The 25861-nt window shown below is 37.5% G+C and overlaps 1 protein-coding gene across 5 annotated transcripts in view; it reads left to right on the top strand.

The window, feature by feature from the left end:
* The window catches only part of TRPS1 (transcriptional repressor GATA binding 1), a 212076-nt gene extending 186730 nt beyond the window's left edge, over window positions 1-25346 (top strand). For all 5 annotated transcript variants that reach the window (XM_071738237.1, XM_071738238.1, XM_071738233.1 and 2 more), the window contains 2 exons: window positions 13754-13876; window positions 19096-25346. In XM_071738237.1, the coding sequence (XP_071594338.1) occupies window positions 13754-13876; window positions 19096-20157 (1185 nt within the window). In that variant the 3' untranslated portion in view covers window positions 20158-25346. The remainder of the gene's footprint in view (window positions 1-13753; window positions 13877-19095) is intronic.
* Window positions 25347-25861: the final 515 nt, after the last annotated feature.

The following is a 25861-nucleotide window of genomic DNA, read 5'->3' as shown; positions in this document are numbered from 1 at the left end:
GCGTGAGCTGCTTGGCTTTTTGGTGGCACGTGTGTGTGCGTGTGTGTGCACAAATACTTCCCACAGAAGCTCCTCAAAATCGGAATTGAGATGAGGCATTTTTTTAAGGCAGATCTCTCTTTAGAACAGCTCATTCCAATTGCTGAGTGTGGTGGGGGTTTCCCAGCTTCCTTCATCCCCGGCCGTGGGAGCAGCACCCTTGAGGTGCCCTCGCAGTACCCTCTAGTGACCGCAGTGAACTGTTACAGCCCAGCCCTGTACCTGGGACTGCACCCAGGGCTTTAAGCAGAGCTGATCTTGCAGTGCCCCTACAACCTGCCAGTAAATAGCAGACAAGGCCAAATTTGTAGGGAGGTTGCAACATTCTCTAGGAAACTTCCATTACGAGGCCATTAATCACTGAGATGTAGTAGAAATCACAGCCTTGGCTGGGCACGCAGTGCTACAGTGCTAGGGCTGTCGCTTCTGAAATGTGAAACTGTATAAGCCATCTTGAAGAAAAGTTTAGCATGTCTGCAGTGGTTGTGCCACACATATGCCAAGGCCAGAGTAAAATCAGCCAAGAATTATCCTTACCATACAAAGGTGTGCAATCTGCAGTCAGGTTTTTATCTTTTTTCTTTTCTTTTTTTCATGCATAAAACAGATGGCATCAAATCACTGCTAGCCCTGTATTTTTTCTACCATCTCCATCATCTCCTCTCCTTTTACTTTATGCTATATGTGGAGTTAACCTGTGTATGAAAAAGGAAATTATTTGTTCATTGATTTGGCAAATGAAGAGTTAGTTGCAAAACACTGATTTGTTGAATGTCTTAGGATGCTTAGCTTTTCACTTCTCTGCAAGAACTTCTGAAATTTGTTCCTTCATTAACTCAGGATGTTATTAATTAAGGACACAGGGCCTGATATTTATATTTTAGAAATAATTCCTGGGATGTAAAACTCATTGCTAATTGCAACCTGATTTTGGAAAGATCTTTCTTTTTAAAAATCCACGCGGGTCACATCCACTTACATATTTGGGCATTATTCAAGAGAGCAATTCTCCCTCTGTATCATGCCCAGATTTAAAGCCTGTTTTAGAGGGTCCAGGATGCTGTTCATAGACAGGTAGCATTGGCAGCCATCCCAAAATCTCCTCAAAGGGTCCAGAGGTTGTTACCAGATGAGTCATTCAGTGTTCCCCACACCTTCCTCATCTTCCTGCTTATTTTACTATCAGGATTTCACAGCCATGAAGTTTCCACAGCCATGTCCATTTTCATGCGACTAGCCACTAAAGTGTGAAATCTTAGTCCATGATACAGAACCAAAAAATGTTTCCTATAAAATATGTGTAGGAAATAAAGGTCTTCTATTTTCAGTTCCTGAGAGAGGGCTTTTGGCAAAGATGCCAATGGAATGGAAGATTTGTTATTTTTTTTTCCTCCTAGAGAAAAGGCATGTCATTATAAATGTGCTCTTTTCTGGTATAAGTCTTTTTTCTTCTCACTCCTGAAGATTTTGAATACATCCTGTGAGGTAGTAGCAGCTGTGATTTTGTACACTATGTCTAAGTGTAAAGTTTCTTTTTACTTAGGAGGTGTGTACGTGGGTCTTCGGGAGGCTTGTTTCATGATTATGAATTAATCTGATTAGATTAACTGTGATACCAGTTTCCTGGCATTTTTTGCCTAAATAGCCAAGTCTGATGTATTGATCTGTAGACTGAGACCAGCCAGTTCCTCTTGGAGCCCATGCCTTAGGTCTACAGAAATGCAGGAACACTTCCAAGCAACCCAGTGGCTGCCTCTGGTTACAAGATGGAAGCAGCCACAGCTGCCTATGGGTGAGGCTGTGGAGCTGTTTCACTGACACCACTTTCAAAAGGAAGCAGAGCTCTTGTTTTACAAGGCATTCCTGCTCAGTCAGCTTCATTTAAGATGCCTCTGAAGGATGTGAAAAATAAGTTAACTGTAGGCTCGCAGGAGAGTTTTTGCTGTGCCTCTCCTTCCAGCCTGGTGCTTGATTTCTTGAATGCTGTTTTCCAGTTCTTAACACTGGCTATGAACCAGAGCCTGAGTATGTGGCAGAGTGGGTACATTTCTTCCTCACTGTGCAGAATGCATGATGGAAAACCCTGCAAAGTTAAGTGTTTCTCTCATACTGCTCCTGTCAGACTCGTACCATTGAAGAGAATGACTGCCCCTGGCAGCAGGCTCGCCCAGCCACATGCATTTGAAACAATTTCTTTGGTGAAATGTAATCTGCAGGAGCAATTCTGACAATGCAGATTTTGAAGCTGGTGTCTTAAATAATTTAAAAAACACCTTCTGTAAGGTAAGAGGAAAAATAGATTAGGGACACTGGAAGCACCACTGTACAGTGTTCTCTGTGCTTATGTAAATGAGTATGAAAAGTATAGAGGGCATACCAGCTGCAAAGGCAGAAAAATTACAAATCCTGCATGAATGTTATTAAAATAGATATTATGTATTATTATTATTATGTATTATTATTATGTATTATTATGTATTATTATTATTATGTATTTTTGTTTGGTTGGTTTTTTCTTTGCTTTTCTTTGTTTCTTTGTTTGTTTTGTGCCAGGGTTTTTTGTTGTTTTTTTTAAGTTTGTTCCCAACTGGGTGTTTCTCCTAAAAAAGAAGAAGGAATTATGACAGTTTAGTTAATGAGGTTAAGCTGGATTAATAGGGGATCCGGAGTATTCCTTTGGTACACCAGTTGCCATGACTTTACTTTTTTTTTGTGCTTTTACATGCTCCTACTGCTTCTAGCATTGTATCAGGAAACCCTTTTTTATTTTCTTAATCTTTTTTCCCCAACCTTGTGTTATATCAACCTTGTGTTAAGGTCTTCAGTTGCTATGCTGTGGCTCTGCCTTGAATTCCATGAAATGTTTCCTATCAAACTAGGAGACCATATGCCCATGTTGGCCTAAAATTCTCAGTGCATCATGTACCAAAAATAGAAGCTGGTAAAGATTCTTCAGAGATTGTGTTCACTTGTTCCAAAGACCTGGTTTGTTTATGGAAGAGATGCTTGCAGTACATAAACACTATTTAAGGAGAAATGTCTCCAAAATACAGAACGGTTGTTCTCTTCTCCTTCTCATCTTAATGGTATTTTTAAGGCAAGCTATACAACACCCTATAATGAGTCTCATTTACAATTAGGCATTAGGATCTTGATAGCAAAGAGCAAACAAGAATCATTATTGTAAAACCTGCATTAAATACCTCACTCATTCCTCATAAACAATCTGAAATTATTTACAGTCAAATTTAGATGTAGATTTATCCATTTTTACTGCTGTGCAGTGTTCTGGCTGGCAGTCTGTATCATTCAGCCTGGATGTTGGTCTCTTTTAATTAATGCTTTCATAGCCATAAAATTTAAAATATTTTATTTTTCAAGGCAAAATAATAGGAATTAAGGCTAAAATTGATAGAAATTAAATAAAAAGTGACAGCGATCAGTAGCCTCTTCCTGAATAAAGCCTTACAGAATCATTGAGGCTGGAAGGCTGCTCTGGAGTTCATCCAGTCCAACCCTGCTTCTCAGAGCAAAGTCAGCCAGAGCAGGGTGCTCAGGGCTATGTCTCATCAGGTCTGTAATGTCTCCAAGGACAGACACTTCACAGCCTCTCTGGGCAAGTCATTGCTGTGTTCAGCCACCTTCACAGTAAAAAAGCTTTTCCCTAATGTATACATGGAATTTACTGTATTTCATTTTGTGTCTTTGTCTCTTGTCCTCTCACTGGGCATCACTGACAAGAGCCTGGTTCTGTCTACTTCAGTCCCCACATCAGATACACATTGACAGGATCCCCCTCAGCCTTCTCTTCTCCAGGCTGCACGGTCCCAGCCTGGGAAGCTTTTGGCACTTTTAGATGAGATAGCTTTAAAAATACAAACATGGAGGTTTTTTTCTTTTTCTTTTTTTTTCCATTTTACCTCTTTCCTTTTTCTGAGAGGTGCCTCCCTAGATAGCTGTAAGGGTTGATCACATCCTTACTTCCTAGCTATCAAAAAAAAAAGCTATCAAAAAGCTTTTTGCTTTTTGCTGAGTATTTTTGCTAAAATTGTGATCACAGGACCAAAAAAGATTATTATAGTAGAAACAACCACTTTGATACAGACTCTGATTTATTGTCTTGTTATCTGGTAATGTTTGGAATGGGTTGGATTAGATAAAAATGTCCATTTTAAATAGGCCACTAATTTTCAATATTTACCACACCGTGGTATCTGGGAGACCACAGTTTCTCCCTAAGCTCACAATAGGAAATAACTATGGTAATTGTGTGGTATGGGTTGGCAAATGTTGATTTTTCTGAATGGAAGCCTTTCCAGTGACAGCACATAACAATATCTGCAGTGAGATTGAAGTCCTAAGCATATTGCATATAAAAGGGGGACATGGTCTGCTTTGGATCCCACCCTCGTAGCAGTTTTCTCAAGAGAACTGCATGAGACTCAAATTATACTTACTTCAGTTCCTGAACAAGTATATAAGCTATTGCTGCCCATAAGAAAGGGGTTTTTGTTACATTTTTTCTTTAATTAAAATTAATGGTTCTAAGGGGAATTTTTTAAAGTAAAAGTAACAGGTAAATGTTACCTCACTGTTTTTCACAAAGAAGTAGACACCTAATTGACATTTCCTCTCTGAGTCATGAAGACTTCTATGAAAACTTTAGATCCTTGTTTTGTAACTGAATTAGAAATTATTCTTCCAGTGTAGTTTCCAGATTTGGGGTGCAAATTTGGGAGGATGTAGGTGATCAAAAGGCAGTGAGACTGAGGCTTCTACGACACTTAATGGCTTTTGAAATTTTTACTTCTGAGGAGTCTTTCTCCTGCTGATTTTGGCAGCCCTCAGCAAAAATCTACAAATGAGAGTTCCTCTTCTCAGCTGCTGGCTTTCTGAGCCATTTTCTATATAAATAGAGATCGCGTGGACTTTAATAAGGTCAGGGAATGTTTTTTAAATGTCTGTGATTTTTTTTTTCCCCTCAAAACTTAATTTTGCCCATCTGATTTCTGTGGAAGTGGGAACAGATGCCAGAAGCTGAGAGTTCCAGCAGCTTTGTGCTCGCTCTAACAGCAGAGCACTTTTGGGATTGGGACCCTCAATTACTATCACATGTACAGTTACATTTTAGCTCTCAGCTGAGATCTGCAAATGCACTCTGGTTAGTCTACTATGTCAAAGTTAGGGGCGTTCAAGGAAATATGGATGTATCTTTGCTCCATTTTTATCTGTGCCTTTGATGAGTGAGATTACTTCATGAAAGAAGGGTGCCTCCTTGAACATAAATCCTCTGGTATTGAGGCCTAAACACCTAATTCCATGTTTAGGCACCTTCATAACTGGCTCTTTATCTTAGAAAGTGATTCAGTTTATAGCAAAGTGTATCTATTGATTTAGATTCCCCATTTGAGACAGCAAGGCTTGGATATTTTTGCCATATGACAAGAGATTAAAGAGTCAGAAGCATTTCCACTTTTCTCGATGTCTCTTTCAGTGTGCTTAGTTCCGAGGGCAATACTTTTATCCAGTTTCTGACCAGAAAAAGAGGAGTCTAATTTTGTACATTTTATACTGTTTATGTTGAGTTTCTAATTTGAAAAAAATGCAAGAGACTCATAATGACTTAGATTTTTTCTGTAATGATGGTCGAGCTCGCTGGAAGCACATTGCGTTCAGAAAAAAACAGTGATCTGTGTGCACGGGCACTGAGTTTTCAGGCTGCCGTTTAGCATCAAAGCTGCTGTGTGAATTTGTTTCAGCAGAGTGCTCATGGAGAAAGGTTTATATTATTTAGGGGCAAGGATCTCAGTTCCTAAACCAGGCTTCATTTGTCCTGCTTATGCTCACTAATGCATCTACCTAACAATTTATTGTGAGGGATAGTGCTATTCCTAAATTCTTCTATTATTCTTATATTTGGCTGCTTTGTACAAGTATTTTTTTTTTTTTTATAGTTGACTGGTCAATTTGATTTAGAAAAGTGGAGAGAACTTTAGCCATAAACTTAGCAATTTTTATGGCATTTACTAAAAAGGGCTGATAAATCCCGATATGATACAAACGATGTTAGTGAAGACTTTGAGAGATGCTGCTGGCAGCTTTTTCCTGTATTAAACTCAGAAAACAGGACTCAGATAGATTGCAGTTCAAATGCTCATGGACACGCCTCAGGAGAGATAACGTGTTGCCATGAGCCGATGTACAGGAGGAAGGGAGAAAAATGGTGTTACATTGGGGGAAAACAAAGACAATCAGGGCTTTCTTCTTGAGCAGCTGCAGCCAGTCCCGCTAATGGAAGTGCAAGAGCAGAAACTGGCAGCACAAGGTATGCATTCGTTTTTACAGATGGCAATGCAGACAAGTTGGTAATTGAGAAGGAAGTCGTGTCCGTGAGCTGTTTGACGGGGGACAGCCCATTACAGTACTTTCCTGTGTAATTGACTCTGTGAGTTATTGGAGGCAGAATTTCTGTTCCTCTTGAATAGGTTTCAGTTGCTGAAAAATGACATCATTATTGTGTGGGGAATGCAGGTTTCCAGGTTACTTTTGTTGTTGTTGTTGTTGCTATTGGTGTTAATAAAACTTTATAAATTAATTTTTTGGGTTGCCTCCATGGAGATCACTGTTATACTTCCAGTATTCAATGGCAAAATACAAATACAAATACAAAAAGATCATATCATAGTGTAGTAGCTGCTGTTTAAAGCAGTGGAAGAGATTAAAGGATGAACAGTTTATGTTATTTTACAGCTAGTAAATGATGCTTGAAAGAAGGAAACTGCTCTCTATAAAATCATGCTTTCTGTAGAATGATTCAGTAAATATTTAACTCCTTGAAAACCAGATTAACATATAGTTCCACCAGAAAAGATTCTCAGTGTTCATTAGAAATGTCTCATACCATAAAAATTGGATGTATATTTATTTAGTCTGTATATACTTATTTGACCCAACAGAAATCACAAATATTATAACACAGTGTTTAAAATCAGCTTCCACTAACTGTGGCAAGGAAGTCTAACCTGCAGAAAAATATTGTTTCATACTTGTGCTGCTGCAGATGTTGAGGGGGAAACTGTGAAATCACCTTTCATTCCTGTTTGGATTAACAAGGAGGTAAACTATGAACTAGATAAGTTTCACCAATAAATGCTCAAATGAATGAAAATCAATATATCATTGTAAACCGTATTGTGATTAATTACGTGATCCCATAGTTTCTCCATGGCCTATAACAGATGATTAAAGTGATGGTAAATTCCTGCCTGTGGAGCTCGGTCTCTTGCTGAAGGTGGGTGTCTGAAGCTGATTCACTTCTGGCACGGTGGCAAAGGTTGGGTCACCTGTAGCTTGGGGGAGGAGATAAGGTGAAGAGATGATGGCAGTGAAGAGATGATGGCAGCAAGTGAGTTAGTGGCTTCTTTGCACAGCTTTGTTTTTCATACTTCAGTAATTTATTTTGATCAGCCATTTTTATACTTCATAGCAATCATGAGAACATAAACTAATATCTTACTAAATTCTTCTTGCACAGTAAGACACAAAGACATCGTACCTTAACTGCCTTTTTTGAGGGTGTGGGGTTTTTTGAGTAGTGAATACCATTGCCTGTAATGTAGCTTTACAGAATGTGGGGAAATGCTGCAAATGCTTGGACAAAATCTGCTCATCTGCAGTTTTGCTGCTGATAAAAAAATAATTGCAGCTTACGTGCACAATAAAGTATTTCAGGGGTAGTATTCTGGAAGCGTGTGCTAGTTAGTAATGTTTAATTTACTGTCTTTTTTTCCCCTCTCTCTAAAAGCCCCCTGATTCCTCTCATTAAAAGTTTGTAATACAGCATATATCATAAAAAGGTGCTGTCACAATACAGCATTAAAAATCCCACTAAACTTTTTATGTGAATTAGATGTGTAATTTTAGTTTTCCTCATGGCATTTTTACTTTGTTCCCACCTTGCCTTTTCTAACTTCTTTCTTATGTATCTTTCAAATACAGCTCTTTAATGTAATTGCTCTTGAAAATGTCTTAGATGAAGAGTTTGGATTTGGCACAATAAATTGACTTCAAGAGGCATCTGTTAACTCATAGTTAAGGTTGAAAACAACTTCTACTTTAACACTCTGCTTTATGTGTTTTGCTTTTTCTGACAACTTATGCTTTGGGGCTGAAAATTTGCTGTGCCTGGTCTATTCCTGAAAGCTGTCCAAGTTATTAAGGGAAGAAAACCCAACGACTTTCATTTTAATTTAAACATAGCTGTTACAGCAAAAGCAACTAAAATTTTAAAATGTGAAACTTTACAGGGACATAGTTGTGGCTGTTTTCATAGTTGAGAGAGAAAGCAGTTTTGATTAAACACATTCGGAAAGGTCTGAGTGCCTCTGCAGCCAAAAGAAATGAGGGTTGAAAGATTATTTATTCGTCCTAAACAGCAGAAAGTAGCACAGACTCCAGATCCTGCCTTGCTACCCAGGTTTTAAACTTCAGTTAATCTGAACCTCACCCAAACTCAGAGGACAATACCTGGAAAGACCTAGTGGGTGTGGAACATGAAAGTCCTAAATACTTGCAGCAGTGCAAACACATCTACAGATGTAGCCATGAGTGCATCACACTGTTGTTCTGAACTATGATGCAGCAGCTTGACAATTACAGGTATGAGACCAGCTGCTGATCCTCTCCACAGTGGCAAGTCACCTGGCTTATACTCAACTGAGCACATGCAGGTTTCCTGGCACCTCCTTTTTGAACATCCTGTGATGCCAGAGAGTATCCAGTGTCAGCATTTTGGTGAAGCATATGTGGTTTTAGCTCCCATCTTTGTCACTGGAAGTTGGATAGGTACATGCTTATCCTTGAGTAATATTTCATGATTCCTTTGTACCTTGTGTTCTGGGGCTGCAGTCACATGCTCTGTGTCTGGCATGGTAGGAAAGACAGTAAAAAAATCCACTCAGGTTTCATCGTATTGTTTTGTGATGGGGAAGTGAAAGTAATCAGCAAAAAGTTGCTTTGTTTTGTCCAAACCTAGAGGGTGATGTAAGAAAAATACTTGGCAGATGCTTGTGGAGCCTATTTGAGTTTCTAAAAGCATCTTTTGGCAGAAATTTTAAAAACAGGATGTGTTTGGCACTAGCAGAGTGTCAGGCACTGTTGCTTAGTCTAGCTAGCTAAAAAGCCACAGTTCCTGAGCAGTGTTTTGGCTGTGTTTTTACAATATAGATTTTGCTACATGAAATTCCATTGAAATAATAGCTGAAAGCTCAGAATATTTTAAAATATTTTTGTGTAACTAGGTAGTGTAAAGACACTTTTACATGGCTGCAAAGTTTGACATTGTATAAACTGTGGAGTTATTTTTTTTTAAATCTAAAGCATTTTTTATGAAAAACGAGGGCCTGATCCTTTCAGGATGCCTGAGTTAGTTACTTGTTACAATACTGTCTGATGTTTCATTGCTTAGCAGAAAGACCTGCTAATAATTTCCTCTTTTCAATGAAATTTTGGTAACTAGTGAAAATCATTTAAGGAGTTAAAAAAAAAAATAAAAATAGGCATTTGGGCTTTACAATCTGTATACCAAGTTTCAGACTTGTTCAATTTGAAACGGTCAAGATATGAAACCATAAAAAATGTGAGTTAATACTCTGCATATCAAGGGTTGTTATGCAATTACATGCTTTCAGCATGGTTCTTACTGAGGGAAAACAGTAGAGAGATCTGCAATACATGTTCAGTGAATAACTACAAACTTTCATAGTTTAGCTACATAAAAATAATAATAATCCACTTTTAACTTTGCTACTACTAAAACACTAAAATGTGTGCATACTTTTTTACCCCAGAGCAAAGTCACTATGACTGTAGATTTGTTGAAGAGCTATCTGAAAAACTTGAAATCCCCTCTGCCCGTTACTCTCCCCCCCAACTTTTGGCCAATTTCCAAATTGTAAACAGCTGAACTGATGTAAATGAAGTTTTCAGTACCAAAACAGAAAAGAAAAGGAAAAAAAAAAGTTACATCTGGGCTGAAAAAAACCTGCGCCAAGTTTCAGCCCAATGTGATTTGAGACAGCCATGGTATTAAACGCCCAGACTTAGAAACTGGAATGGGAATAGAGACAGGCACTTCACTGCACTGGCCCCTTCAGGATTTGAGATTGTAATGCAGTTGTTATGAAGCTCCAGATGATTAAAGCTTGACTTAATAGATGAATGTTTTAGTTATTTAGAATGTTTTGGCTTATCCTTCCAAGGCTGCAGAGGAAATTTTCTTGGATAGTTCCACTTAGTGCTAGTGATACTGATCACAGGCTGAAACCTTTTTATCTGTGGCTCAAACCCTCCTATGGTTAGTTATGTCCATTTACCTTTTCTGGGCTAATCTTCAGAGATTAATTTACTATCGTAAGTATTGGTTCACATTTTAAAAAAGAGCAAAATGTTCCATGACATGTTTCTCGAAAATGTGGCTTAGGGTGGTGCTTAGCAGAGCACTCAAGCACATGGGTGCATTTTGTGGAAGCCGTGATCCATAGCTTTTGTACAGACTGCCCTGGATTGGTGCTCAGTTGCCTATTCCTTTGCAAGAGTACCTGGAAAACTAGAAATATTATCCATCGTTATTGACAAGTACACACAGGAAGCCAAGCACACTCAACCAGAAGTATCATCCCTAACAGCAGAAGTTAGAGATATCATGGCTATTCAAAATTTAACACACACAGACACACACAAAGATAATTTCTTGCCCACATCACCAACACTTCTCAAATGTATCTTGGCAAGTAGGTCCATTCTGTGGTTAGTGGGATCTGAGAGTCAAGAACATTTAGTCCAGTTCTGCCACTGTCCTGTTTCACCCCAGGAAATCCATTCTAAAGCTGTATGTCCCTACTGTAAGAATTTGTTTTGTAACCAAAAAATTTAACACAGTATTTGCATTTAAATTTTTTCAGAGATGGTTTAATTGTTAATTCATTGGTATATGTAATTGGTAATATATGTGAAATTCTCAGAGGAATAATTGTTGATTATCCTGTAAGATCCTCAGGTAATACAGAAATAAAGAAAGGAAAGATGCAACGGTTAGACCAGCATGTAAAATGAAGCTACACATTTTCTGCTAAATAATGCAAACAGCTATTGAAATTTGATACATATAGTTACTACTAGGTATTTTGTAAATTGTTGTCAGCTCTAGTTACTGCATTATTTCATTGCAACTAATGTTCAGGTTGAATCAGGGTCTTTCTTTAATAAAAGAAAAAAAAACCAGTTACTTTGGACAACATTTTAAAGAAATACTAGTTCAATTCTAGCATTCAATTGAAGATTTTAGCATGACTGCACCTTTTACCTGTAACCACTCAGGTGTGTATAAATGCAGAGTATAAAATAGAACGGTTTCTATACTTTTAAGTTTTCTATGACTTCATAGAGGGTATTTCCCAAACACAAGAAACACAGAAATAAAAGGGTGGAATTACTGACTCTGATTAAGACTCCACTTTGTTAATACACCACACCAAGAAGCCATAGGCCAGCAGAGAAAAAGTATCAGACAAAAAGGAACAGTTCTGCAGTTGTATCCAAATCCTGTCCATATACAGTCATTGCCACTTTCAAAATTCTCTCCCTTCAAGTGGACCCAATTGGGGTCACTTAAGCAAAGCCTTATTGTATTCTTAAGGAAAATTTTCAGCAGCCAGGTAAAGTTGCAGGATATGCAAACACAAAAAGAACTGGAAGTTTCAATTCACTTGTAGGCAAGTGTGCCTTCACAGAATTAGAATCACAGAATTGTCACTGTTGGAAAAGACCTGTAAGATCACCTAATCCAACCATCACAGTGAGCTGTATCCCTGATACACAACTGAAGAACAGCAGCTACCATTAAGTTCTCCCCCTAGTCAAATTGAGAAAAACATAGTGTATTACTGCTTCTGATTTAAGAGACAAAGTAGAGATGATGTAAGGGGCTGAGAGATTATCTTGACAAAAATCTCAATTTTATTGTATCACCTTAACGTAGCACAACCTGCTGTACTAATGAAATTGTGTTCTTGGTTTAAAAGGGCAATTGTTAGTCTGACTTTGTGTTCACTAAAAATATTTCCCCAATCTTGTTAAATTATTACACTCGTTTCAGATTTTTATGGCTGTGCAGCTTACCAGCCCTCATTTCTTTACGTTTCATTCATTTTCCTTGTATTGATGATTAATGGAGGATGTCGAACGTTAGAGTGAGCAGGCATCAGCAAATGCAAGATCATAATTAGTTTAGCTGACGAGGGCCTCTGATAGCACTTGCATCTGGATGGAAAAATTACCCTATAGGGAACTGGCTGCTCACCAGGTCTTTTTAGTGATACATTGTGAAACACCCGATGAATCAAATGCCCTTTCAATGCCAAGAAAGTGTTCCAGTCTTGAAGCCAAAATTATGTCTGCAGAAAGCTTTCCATTTGAAATGTATCAGAGTACAATTATAACCATTGTATTTTTTTGGCATGAACGCCAGTCTTCTACAGTATGGACTAAAGTTAAATAAATTACTTAAATTTTATGAAACCCTGAAATTGTGACTTATAGTGTTAGTATTTTTTAATTTATAATAAAATAAGTTTTCACGCCGACTGTTTTTCCTGGTACATGCCTGTTCTTATCGTAGATACTGAAGGTTTCTTGTTGATTTTTTTCCTTTGCAAAAAAGGAAGAGAGTTGAAATTCAGATTTTCTTTTCAGCAAACGAATTACGTTTCCTGCTTCCTAGTATTTGCACCCACAAACAGAGCCTGACTTTTGTTTAAATGAGAAGTTTAATGAAATCATTATTCCATAGAAAGAATTTAATGAGCAATATTCATAAATATGTCTACTTTTAAATATTCCTGGATTATTATGAAAGCTGATGAATGCACAACTCAGTCTGGTTAAAAATTAATTCCTACTTAGATTTTTTAAATTTTCTTTTCATCAGGCAAAGAAAATCATGTTACAACTTTCCTATCCATCGGTGAGACTGGTTTCTGGGGTTTTGGTGAATTTCAAAGAAGGTCTCATTAAGAATACTGTACTTCTATTTGTTTGACAGAGGTCACTCCTCTTTCTTACTGGACTGTGGGAAATATATCATAGCTGCTTTCAGAATTAAGTGAGAAAGACTGGAACTGAATATCATATATTCAATTATGAATTATAACCTCTGTTAAAGGAATTATTATGACACAGATACAAACTATAAATAATTGAAGTGGAGGTGTTTCAGAATTCTTGTTACCACTCTTCAAAACTGAGCAAACTGAAAAGAAATCGCTGGTTGTAAAATGCAATGAGCAAAGCAAAAGAGTGTTACAGAATGTTCTCTGTCAGCTTCCAGAGGGTTTTTTCATAATATGCTGTTTAGAAGCCATCATTAAATGCACAAAACCTGAAGTTCAAAAAGTTAAAGCTGTTATTCTGAAAAGACTTTGGTGTTTCACACACCTCATCCATCACCGTAGGGTTAATTATAATGAAAATCAGTGGTGCCTATTAAGCACAATTGAACCTGACCTCATTATGGGCCGTGTGGTTTTATACTGTCATTGTTGCCAGTCTAGAGACAAAACTCCTGTGTTGATTTGTCCTAACTCCGCAGCTCATGTGACTCACCTCTGACCTGTTTTTTTTCTGTGTGTTTTGTTTTTTTTTGTCTTCCCTATTTCAGAGACGTAGAGGCTCGGGTGTTTTTTGTGCCAATTGCCTGACCACAAAGACCTCTCTCTGGCGAAAGAATGCAAATGGTGGATATGTATGCAACGCGTGTGGCCTCTACCAGAAGCTTCACTCGGTAGGAAGAACTTACTGGTTTGTTCAGAAAAAAAGAGGTTATGCAGCTAAGCTGGGCAGCTGTGGTCTTTTCTGGTTGTGTGATTAGTACCACTCCCTGGCCTGCAGTTAATTTCCTAACAGGGTTTTGCAGTATGGTCACTTTGGGATCAGATGTGATTCATTATGAAACAGGCTGGGATGCTGTGGGTAGACGTGTTTGAGATCACCAGTGATGCATTTAATTATTTTGATACAAAATAAAGGGAAAATTATTTCTATTCTGGGAATTCCATTTAGAGGCATACAATATGATGAAAGCTCCCTGAATTCAAGAGCCCTCATGTTTGTAATAAAAAAAAAAAAAAAAAACCAACAAAAAAACCCCACAAAAAACAATTTAAAAAGGTATTTCCTGGAGATATGGGGTGGTAGGTTTTTTTTCTTCTTTTTTGTACAGTGCTTACAGTCTGCTTGAAGATTATGAAGTAACTCAACAAGGAAGCTACTCACTTGGTGGCACTCATCACTTTTTGAGGGAAAGAATCACCATTCACCATCCGTCAGGATCAAGCAGTGAATAAGTAATAATCATGGAGTGTCTATATTTGTTTTCATATTATCGACACTTGGCTTGATGCTGGAAGATGTTGAATGATCTGGTCCAGGTCCAGGAAAGCCATGCTTAAGTGTGTCCTTGGATTGGTGCCAAAAAGCTCCAAATCTTTTAGGTTAAGACCCACTAGTTAAATATTATCCCTGCTATCTTCAATGGAAGCATGTGGGAGAGTCAGATGACAAAGATTTGACTCTAATTAATTAGTTTTTACAATCTGCCCATGAAGATAAAAAGTGTTCCTATTTTTCAGAAATAGAAATTGAGGCAGCCTTTGGGATACTGCCAAATCAACATAACAATTCAGGCTTAGACCCCAAATCAGCACTCTTATGTTGTGCTTGAGAGAGTGTCTCTTTGCTCACTTTTTCTCAGAAATTCTCTTTTCAAGGAAAAAAACTAAAGCCACTTAGGAAATTATTTTTCAGTATTTCAAATCCCTTAAGTACCTATGTGCCAATGCCTACTTCTCTTTAAATTTGAGGCATAATCTTTTAAATCAATTAGTAGTTTGTGTGACTTTTACTATTGGTCTTATGTACATGCCATGTAACTTAAGATCCTGTCTAGCCATCCCATTTAATAAAAAAGAGATTCCCATTTTCAAAAGGAGCAAGATCATCACCAGCTTGAAGGCTCTTCTGTGAGCTTTCTCAGGTGTTTTTAATTACTGTTTTTAAGCTCCAGAACAATCCAGACTGTCAGATAACATCTGAGTAAGAGAAGATGGACTAATGCAAGATCCCTGGCCAGCATCTTGGCCAAGTTGTGCTGAAAGTAGCTTCCTGGAGATCTTTTTAAAGTTCTAGATATACCATGCAATTTAAGGGAATTGATCAGTGGCAAGCATCCACAAAGATTTTAAAGGCAGTTTGGCTTCATAATGTTAATTTGGCCTTTGAGTCCAGTTATTTGTAGAACTTCATTCACAGCCTGCATTTACTCTTTTGAATATACTTTTCTAAACCATAGTCTTGGACCTTGCCATGATACTGGCATAGCTCACTGAATTGATAAAAGCTACAAGAAACAGTTTTGAATTCAAGCACATTGCTCTGATAATTTTCATGAACAAGTAGGAACAAACTAGTGTGCTTCCAACAGTAATAATTAGCAATAAAATGTCAAAATTTATGTATATAGAAAATGAGAAGCTGACACTATCTTTTAGCTCTGCCGTTCAAGCATGTCAGTACGCTGTCATTCAATGGGCATTTGACATTAATATTTTCAATTTAATTTGGACAAACAAATGCAAAGAATTTAATTAAGCCTCCACTCTTCTACGGTACGATAGCAACTCAATTGTAAGTTAGGGTCTGAAATAATCAAACAGATCTCTCCTTTGGGACACCTTTTGAGACAGCCCTGTGCAAAGGGAAGCTCTTTAGACTGGCACCGGAAAGATGGAAGTTTCTTTTATCTGTCTGGCTGTCTAGCTCTCTATGAAAAATTACGTTAACTATCTCATGTATGTTTTTGAATTAAGAAGTCTAGGATGCTGCACTTATTACTTCAAGGTCTGAAACTATATAAATTTGAGGGAACAGTAGAGTTCCCTTCTGTGGGCCACCCAGTTAAACTAACTTATGTTACACAGCTCAGTAGAATTCTCCTACACACCCATTTCACAGCTCTGTTTTGATTGGATTATAACTGTTGAGAACTACTGTCCTCATTACCTCAAGTGTGTGTATAATACCCTTACCTCTTAAGGTCCCTCTTTGACTTGTATTTAATAATTTAAAACATCTATTGTCTGTCAGATACTACTAAATGGTAGTGACTGACAAAAATTAACATGATAGTGATTTTAGCTATAAGTCACATTTCCATTTCTATAATAACCTCGGAAAATTTTTCAATATATTTTCAAAAATGTTCTGTCTATCTAAGGTTATTTACACCTAACTTGCCAGATTTTTCACATATCTCTTCTTATAATCATACAACTATATGGAGAAATGTGAAGTAACCTTCTGACAGCCAATTATTAAAATGGTTTTGATGAATAAAATGCTTTCAGTTCACTGCAACCATATATGCAATATTTCCTTGTGCTTGCAAAGAAAGATCTAGCCCTTATCTCCCCAGAATCATGAATCTGACCATTAATATTGTAGTGGTGTTTCTCATTCTTTAAGAGCTCTAACTTGATCATGGAAAACTTGATTTTTCTCCATAGAGATTCCTTGGCCACATACTTGAACTGCTTCAGTGTTCAACAGTGTTCAAGTTAAAACACATTGTTCTCAGATTAAACATATGTGATCTTCTAGTAGAGAGATCACCTCAATTTCCCATGGGATCTAGAAAGTATAATAGCTTAGTGAATGATTTGTTGACTTTTGAATTTTTTTAAACATTACTCATATATTAGGGGTAGGAAGATTACCAATAGATACAGAGATGGCAAAAAAATTTTTGCAACACTCAATATATTAAGTATAACATATAATTAAGGATCTGACATAGGGTATATTAAAAGTAAAAACTGAGTAATGTTTCCCCTATTTTCTAAATGTAATGCCCCTTTGAAAATGAAGAAAAGATCTTAAATTTTTCTCTCTGCCTCAACTGCAAGCTAATACAGAGTATTTCTGTCTGCACCTTGCTACTCTGAGTAAGAAAAATGTGGATAGCTTACTGCACTGTGTAGTCTGTTTTACTTAGCTTAAGACTAGACAGATGTGTGCAGTGATCTGCATGCTGAAGAATTTTTAAGTCGGACCTATAGCCCTTAACTCCTAGTGACATGTAACTCAGAAGAGCCTGAGCTGCAAAGAAGTGTGTGAGGGTCCCTAATCACAGGTGTGAAAGTGTTTCTTTTAACAGTTTCATGGGTCAGACTTCATACCTGTAGCATGAAGAAAGTATATGCACATTATGGAAAGGTTATCTCGAGGCCACATGAAAATACTCTGTATTGTGTAAGTAAAAGTTTAATGAGAGCAATGTCAACAACAATGTAAGATCTCACAGCATGTCAGCATATTAATTGGCTATTGATTCAGCAAACCATAAACTTTATTTGCATAGAATTTACAGAGAAAATATTACAGTTTTATCTAAACATGATTTTGCCTCAATTTTGATCTGTTTGAGGGGACTGGTTCAAGATGCTGTTTTTCTGCTAAGTATAGATTTTGCTTATTAAAAATCTAAATGAAAGTGTGTATTTAGATATTTAATTGAAAGTAAAATCTTAACAAGTATCTGCACTGCCTAAAATGTAGTTAACCATTAAGAAGGAGACGACCTCAGGGAAATAAATAGGTGAAAGAGGAAAGGCAAGTCAAGAAAGAAACTAGATCCCTATAATAGAGTGAGAGCTTTTCCAACTCTTGATATTTTTTTATTAATTCAAAGCTATGTATATGTAGAAATTAAGTTACATTCAAAGTACAAATTGTTTAGGGTATTAAGTGTATGCCAAAATTTAATCTGCACTTTTAAACCATGTTAAAAAAGAAAATTCCCAAATAAACATCCAAGTGGAATACTATGTGGGGTGCTTTTCTGGCCTCCCACCAAAATAGGATTATGTGTGCATTTGGATTAGAGAAATGGCAACTGCCAGCACACAAAACTGAATTACTTTTTACTACATTTTTGTTCTTTTAATATCTACCTAGTAGAGCAATACATAGCAACATTAAAGCAACATCTTTCATTCACATACCATGTTCTTCCCGTTTTGGGCCTTTCAAAGAGGCCTGGCTGCTGCCCTGCCTTCCTCATTCTATTTTTTTTTTGTTGTTTTTTCTTGACATGAAATTGTAATGATAGAATCATTTTGGTTGGAAAAGACCTTTAAGATCATGAAATCCAACCATTAACCTGCCAAGTCTACCGCTAAACCACATCACTAAGTATTTTTGGTTCCCATCTAAATAGGCCACCTACCCTGAAGTGGTGTGGGGAAGTAGCAAATGGAACCTCATTTGGTTCTTTCCTTTGCCTTTTCCTCAATGCTTTTTTCTTTACAGACCTTTTTTTTTACACCTTCAGGGTACACTGTCTCTTCATCAGAACTTACTAGCACAACATTAGTAGCATTTAGAAAGATATACAGTGGTACTTGGGAAAACATTTTTCCTGGACTTTCTTCTCCATCTTTCTTAGTCCCTTTCCAGCCACTATCATCCCACTTACCACCACAGTGAACATGCAGCCCTTTTTGCTAGGTGACATAGTGCATAGGGCCCTGTATCTCCTGCCTCATCCACAGTTCTCAGCAGCTTTTTTCAGCATGTCTTCCCTATAATATTTCAGGAATAAGGGGTTATAAATACTTTGATAGCTTGGGTGATTCATGCTGTTTTCAACTTAACAGGCATAGGATGTATAAGAAAATTGACAGAAAAAAGAAAATTAGAATCATTGTTTACTGTTTAACATCAGGGGCAAGAATCCAGCATTTTGGTTGAAATTCGGTCATTCCCATAAAACCTTTATAATCATAGAATAGTTTGGGTTGGAAGGGACCTTCATAATATAGCTCTTTGTGGGGAAAAAAAAAAAAAAAAAAAAAAAAAGATAAATTTGTGTGAGCATGGTGTCACAGATTTGTTTAATGTCTCTTTCTTTTTTCCTTTTGTTCATTATGTGTGTGTTCCATGCAGACTCCCAGGCCTTTAAACATCATTAAGCAGAACAATGGTGAGCAGATCATTAGGAGAAGAACAAGAAAGCGCCTTAACCCGGAGGCACTTCAGGCTGAGCAGCTAAACAAACAGCAGAGGGGTAGCAATGAGGAACAAGTCAATGGAAGCCCCTTAGAGAGGAGGTCAGAGGATCATTTACCTGAAGGTCATCAGAGAGAAATTCAGCTTCCCAGCCTCAGTAAATATGAGGCCCCAGGTTCATTGACTAAAAGCCATTCTGCTCAGCAGCCAATATTGGTCAGCCAAACTCTGGATATTCATAAAAGGATGCAACCTTTGCACATTCAGATAAAAAGTCCTCAGGAAAGTACTGGAGACCCAGGAAACAGTTCATCGATATCAGAAGGGAAAGGAAGCTCAGAGAGGGGCAGCCCAATAGAGAAATACATGAGACCTGCGAAACACCCAAACTATTCACCACCTGGAAGCCCTATTGAAAAATACCAGTACCCACTTTTTGGACTTCCATTTGTACACAATGACTTTCAGAGTGAAGCTGACTGGCTGAGATTCTGGAGTAAATATAAGCTGTCTGTTCCTGGGAATCCACACTACTTGAGTCATGTGCCTGGCCTACCAAATCCTTGCCAAAACTATGTGCCTTATCCCACCTTTAATCTGCCTCCTCATTTTTCAGCTGTTGGATCAGACAATGACATTCCTCTAGATTTGGCGATAAAGCATTCCAGACCTGGGCCAACTGCAAATGGTGCCTCCAAGGAAAAGAGTAAGGCACCACCAAATGTAAAAAATGAAGGTCCCTTGAATGTAGTAAAAACAGAGAAAGTTGATAGAAGTACTCAAGATGAACTTTCTACCAAGTGTGTGCACTGTGGCATTGTCTTTCTGGATGAAGTGATGTATGCTTTGCATATGAGTTGCCATGGTGACAGTGGACCTTTCCAGTGCAGCATATGCCAGCATCTTTGCACGGACAAGTATGACTTCACAACTCACATCCAGAGGGGCCTACACAGGAACAATGCACAAGCTGAAAAGAATGGAAAACCTAAAGAGTAAACCTTAGCACTTAGCACAATTAAACAGAAATAGGTTTCCTTGATGGGAATTCAATAGCTTGTAATGTCTTGTGAAGACCTATAAAGCACTTCATATAGAGAGCATGCCTTATCCAATATTAAACCCCGTGTTCTTTTTTTTTTTATTATTTTCCTTTTTGTCTTTATTTTTTTTCCTTTTTGGTTTTTTTTTTTCCCTTTCAAATGAGTGGGTTACCAAGAAAAAAAGAACAGTTGGATGGGTGGCCAGAAGGGACAGAAGATAATGATATGGGACACGGCCCACCAGAGCTAGCCAGAATGCAGTGAATCATGGCGAATAACCTTGTGAGACAATTTTACCGGACAATTAATACCTTTGCTATTGTGTAAGAGACATAACTGGCAAGAAGATGTGTATATGTATATACTGCTGCAGGGGTATAGTGAACATATGCACATTGTATATAAGAACTAGGCTTGTTAAATACACAGATGTTAAAAGGTCATTTGCTTTTCTTTAGTTTGGGCTTATGTATGCCCTACAGCATGCCTTGGGATCACTTTGTCCTCAAAGCTTTGGCAGCAATTTCATGTAGATTTTTCTCAGACTCAGCTGATTTTTAGTTACCATTTTATCACTACATTCTCTCTGGCACACTTTAGGAAAACCATTATGTGCAAGTGAAGTCTCTTAATACAGAAGCCACACTCCGGGTTTAATTTGCATAGAACAAGGTAACCTGCTGTATTTTATTTTAATATATTTTTAATATATTACTTTTCTAAATCTTGAAGTCTAAGGTTACTTCTCCACAGGCTTAACATTGCTATACATACCAGTCAATCCCTTCAGTAGACTTATACCAGCTTTTGCTAAGTAGCATTAAATGTCTTCATAGTACTTTTTAATACTTAAAGCTTTGTAAAAACTGTCCATGAAGGGAAAGCTCCTCAGCATAACTGCTCAGGGAAATAGGGCTAAATAACTAAATATTAAATAATTGGTAAAAGGTGCTGTTAGACGAGCCTCCATGCTTGCTACAAGGGTGTACAAGAACTGACTTTAATCATTTTCATTATAGTGTCCCAACCAGTAGTTTATTATTTTGCCACAGGGATGTAGAAGATATTACAAGCTACTGGATGCACTGTCAGATTAACTTATTTCATTAAAGAAGTTGGGAGAACAAATAGAAAAAACCTTATTTTTCTAGTAAATATTAATGTATTACATTTCAAATAATGGTGCCTGACATATTGAATAATTATTTTCTACAGTGTACGTATGCAACAAAGATATTCCATCATGCATTAGAGTCAGTTCTGGCTCTGCCTCGCTGTTTACATTTGCAAATGTAGCAAACAAGGTAATGAAGCAACTATTTCTATTGCAGTAGGTATCTTTTTTTTTCTGTGTGTGTGCATTAAAGTTGTAAACGATAACATGAAATGAATGAAATTTGTTGATATTAATGGTATGGAAAAACAAGAAGGAAATGAAAATATTTTTATGCCTACTTAGGAAAAAAAGGGTAGCACTATTCATTCCAAGTACTTTTGTATTCTTAAGCTCTTAACTCACATTGTTATGCTTAAAATGATAAACATATATCCTCTTTTTATTGCTTTGTCTGTGTTTCAGAAGAAACATTTCAGAAATTATTTTGATAAGTGCTGTTTGACGATGCAGCACTGATGTTTTATTGCATTCTGTAGTAGCATTGCACTCCATTTTTACAATATTACGCAGTTGCTTTTTTGTTGTTTGGGTTTGTTTCTTTTTCGCAGTGCAGGGTCTTGGTTCCTTATGGTTGAATGGCAGGTGTAGCTCAATGGTTCATGAACGTTGCAGCGAATGAAGTTTAAAATGTCTTTCTGATATTATGTTGTCTTTTATTTCTCCATTCATGCATTTTATTTTTTAAAATGTTATATAAAAATATCTCTGGACTAAGTCCTCACTTGAGATTATATGTAAAGGGTCCTATTCTGATCTCACTTACCTGCCGCCTTTCTCAGATTTTCATGTAATTGAAACTAAAGCATCATAAAAAAAAAAAGTTACTGTATTTAACTTACCTGAATCTTACCGCTCTCCCTTCTAGAATTTGGTGCACTTGTAAGATACTTAACCAGATAGACAGGGAAGTGGAAGATAAATGAAGAGGTGATAGGAAATGTCTTATAGGGGTTGGCAAAAGGAAAACCAGGGAGGAACTGGCCTAACCATTCAGCACTTTGATAGTCTTTTGAAAAATAATGTGCCTAAAGCAGCCAGCGGCAAACATCACCATGCATGAGAAGCACTTACACAGATGAGCACCAAAGGTCTCGCTGACCTGTAGGCTTTACATTTTCACACAGGTGAAATGTTATTGCACAGTTTCTCTGAGTTGTTAGGCACAGACAGGCAGACTATTGTTCAGCATTAGGCTTTCACTCCTTCCTGCTCCACCCATTGCTTCTATACTGGTGAGCAGCATATGGACAGTCCCACTCAATCTGTTCATGGTTGAGTTCTGTAGCCCTTCAATAGTGTTCTAGGTTAGCAAAGGATATTGGGCCACATTCTTCTTCATGTTTTTTAGATTAATCTCCTGCTTGATACCAGTGCCGGACAAAGTCTGGTTATGTTTTTACTATTGTTCTCCGATAATAAGTTGTGACTTGGTTTTTGTGGATTTATTTCTGTTGGGTATGTTTTTGTTTCTTTTTTTCTCTGTGGGGACTGAGATATATTACCCTCGTTTTGTTACGTCAGGGTCCAGTGTGTGTCCTTTTTCAGCTTTTCCAATAAACATGTTAGACTCACTAAGCAGTGATTTTTATCGGCTTCAGAAGTAGCTGCCTGCCGGTTTTCAGTAGTTAATGGTTTGACTTACTTCATCTAAGACCTGCCAGTTTCTGTGGCTTCTCCATCGATGGAAGCTACATCTTCATGGCAAAATATTTTAGAGGAGATCTGCTCTTTGTAAGACTTGAGCACCACCCTGTACTTCATAACACCTCTTGCTAAACTCAGAAGCAGAGGCAGTAACAGGAAATACACATATCAGGATTTGGGGATGAGGAGAAATGAAATCTTATGAGTGCAAAGAACAAGACGGACTTATGAATATTAATATTGCACACCTAGATGGTGCAAGTAAAATTTGAAAAAAATTCATTGTTCTTGCTATGACATATTGAGATGTTCAAAGACTTCTGCTTTGTAGGAAATGGGAATTTGCCACAGCCTGTTCTCTGTTCTCTTAGATCGAGGTTGTGGGGGTTAGGTCGGGGAAGCAAAGTTTTGTTTCAGAAAAGAGGTGACTGTGTCCCTCTTCCAGATATTACTCAAAAGAGAAATAAATTCTGACAATGAAAAATAATAATAGTACTTAGTAACTCTCAGGTAGAAACCAGTGTTAGCCCACACAAGTAATTACTTCACCACTGCATTTTGATCAACTTACAGCACTAAAACTTAAACTTTCAAAGAACAATTCTGTGCTCTCAACTTGACAGTGTCGTCAAGGTGTTATACTTCTCTTACTGAGGAATGGTACTTTGAGATCTTAAAATGCTGGACCACAAAATAAGTAGATGGTTCAAAACCAGAGGATTTGTGGTGCCTGTTGTTAATCAGATTGCAGTACAGGGACCGTATCTCCGTTAACACTGTAGTGGGAACTGTCACACAGCATCTTCTGCAAACTAGATTGTCTCCAAGCTATTAATCACCTAATAGCTGCTGCTCCCTAGATGAATGCAGCAGAAGATAAAGACTGTCCAGAGCACAGTTTGCATTCAGGTGCTAAACTCAGAGTGCTTTCCAAAAGAAGTTCTACACCTAATTGCCACCATGCTGAAGAAACTCCCCCCTTAATTTTTTGTGGACCATTCAAAAAGAGGAAGGTACACTGGAAATTTGAATCTCATTTATGTCTAAAAAATGAGAATGTAGAGACATCTCAAAAAGTTGAGACACATTGTGGGTGAGAGATTATTTCTGCAGTTAGGCAGCAGAACAGAAGTGTCTGATGCAAATAGCATACAGTGCTGAAATGTAGTGGTTGTGCAGCATAGAGACCTGATTGGGCAACCATGGATTAGTACTCAGTTCATAGATGGACTTTGAAGTCCATCTTTGGACTTCATAGTGTTGCTCTGTAGTCATAACCACTTGCTTTATGTGCTACTGGTTTTGTCTACCATCTGTTTTTTGCCCACAGTGTCTAAATATATTGCTGTTCTTGCTCCTGTATTGATTTTTCTTGGCTGACTTAACATTCTAGTTCCTTATACTGGTCAGAAAAAGCCAAAGAGATTAGAAGTTCACTTCTGTTCAGCCAGAAGGTTAGATATATTTCCTTCTGCTTCTATGGAGATAGTTATGCTTGGCAAAGAATAGCAAGCAATTTGTCAGCGTATCCTTAATGTGATAGATAAGTGAGAAATCCCTTCTAAACTTTTCTATTAAGTTAAGATGGGCCAAGTAGAATGATTTGCATAATTTCTTCACCACAGAATAGGATTCCTCGCTACCTTCTTCCTCACAATTTCATTTCATTCAGCCAGCTCTGGAAAGCTGGCAGTTGGTGAGATGCTACCTATGTAGTAAATCATGTATACTCAATTTTACCTCTCTTAAAGAGGATAAAAGACAATGATTTAACGGCTGCCAGACAGATAAGCACCATATCCATTTGTTTTTCTGAGTACACTTAGTAATTGTTAGAATAAATACTGTAGCAACAACAAATTTTCCTATCATTTTGGCCTCTGAGCTCGATATAGAAGGAGAACAGAAGAAAAGGAAACATCTCAAAATGCCATTGTAAATTTAGCTTATAGAAAATTCACCAGCAAGAAAAAAGTTTAAAAAAATTAAAAAAAAAAAAAAAAAGAAAAAAAAGAAAAAAAAAGAAAAAAAAAAGTACTTCATAAAGAATGACTTCATGTTGCTAAAAACCATCATTAAACTTGTAGCCCTGATTTGACTCTAGAATGTTGGCTCTTAATGTTTTGTCCTTACAACACATGGATGTGTTTTTTGTTTTGTTTTGGGTTTTTTGTTTTGGTTTGGTTTTTTTGGTTTTCATAGTGCATGTTCATTTCTACTCACAAACATGTTCTTGGTGTATTTCTTATGCAAACAATCTTCAGGCAGCAAAGATGTCTGTTACATCTAAACTTGAATAATAAAGTTTTACCACCAGTTATAAATCAGATTCATGTCATTGTTTCTGGGTAGAAGATCATACATACATTTTGTCACTACACCATAGTGGTGCTGGGGAGGAAAACAATCAGAAGTCCAGCTGCTCTGAGAGCATGACAGGGGCTGACAGTGTCTCTGAGTGACAGCTGGTGATTACTGCTGAAAGGTAAAGGCAGCCTTGTCCAAATGATAAATGCATGAAAAGGAGAGGAGCCCCTCTAAAAATAGATTAGCCCAATTGCAGTCCTTCTACATTAAGGACTCCAGACGTGGTCCAAAATTCATTCAAGGTAATGATAGGATTTAGACTGAAAATCTGCCTCAGTGGGGTTTGAACTTTTTTTTAATACTCCAGCAGCCTGGCATTACATTAGTGGTTTTATTCTGCTGCCTCAAGGACTAGCAAATATTGGAATGAGTACCTTAAGAGAGTACCTTGAGAAAGGCTGCTACTGAAATCTGGTTGGTACCCCAGGGTTAACAAGTCTACCTTTCACACAAAGTCCATGGTGGTCTTAAA

The sequence above is a fragment of the Heliangelus exortis genome, chromosome 2 (assembly GCF_036169615.1).
Source record: "Heliangelus exortis chromosome 2, bHelExo1.hap1, whole genome shotgun sequence".
NCBI lineage: Eukaryota > Metazoa > Chordata > Aves > Apodiformes > Trochilidae > Heliangelus > Heliangelus exortis.
The sequence above is the reverse complement of the archived record's forward strand: the minus strand, read 5'-3'. Positions and strand labels throughout refer to the sequence as shown.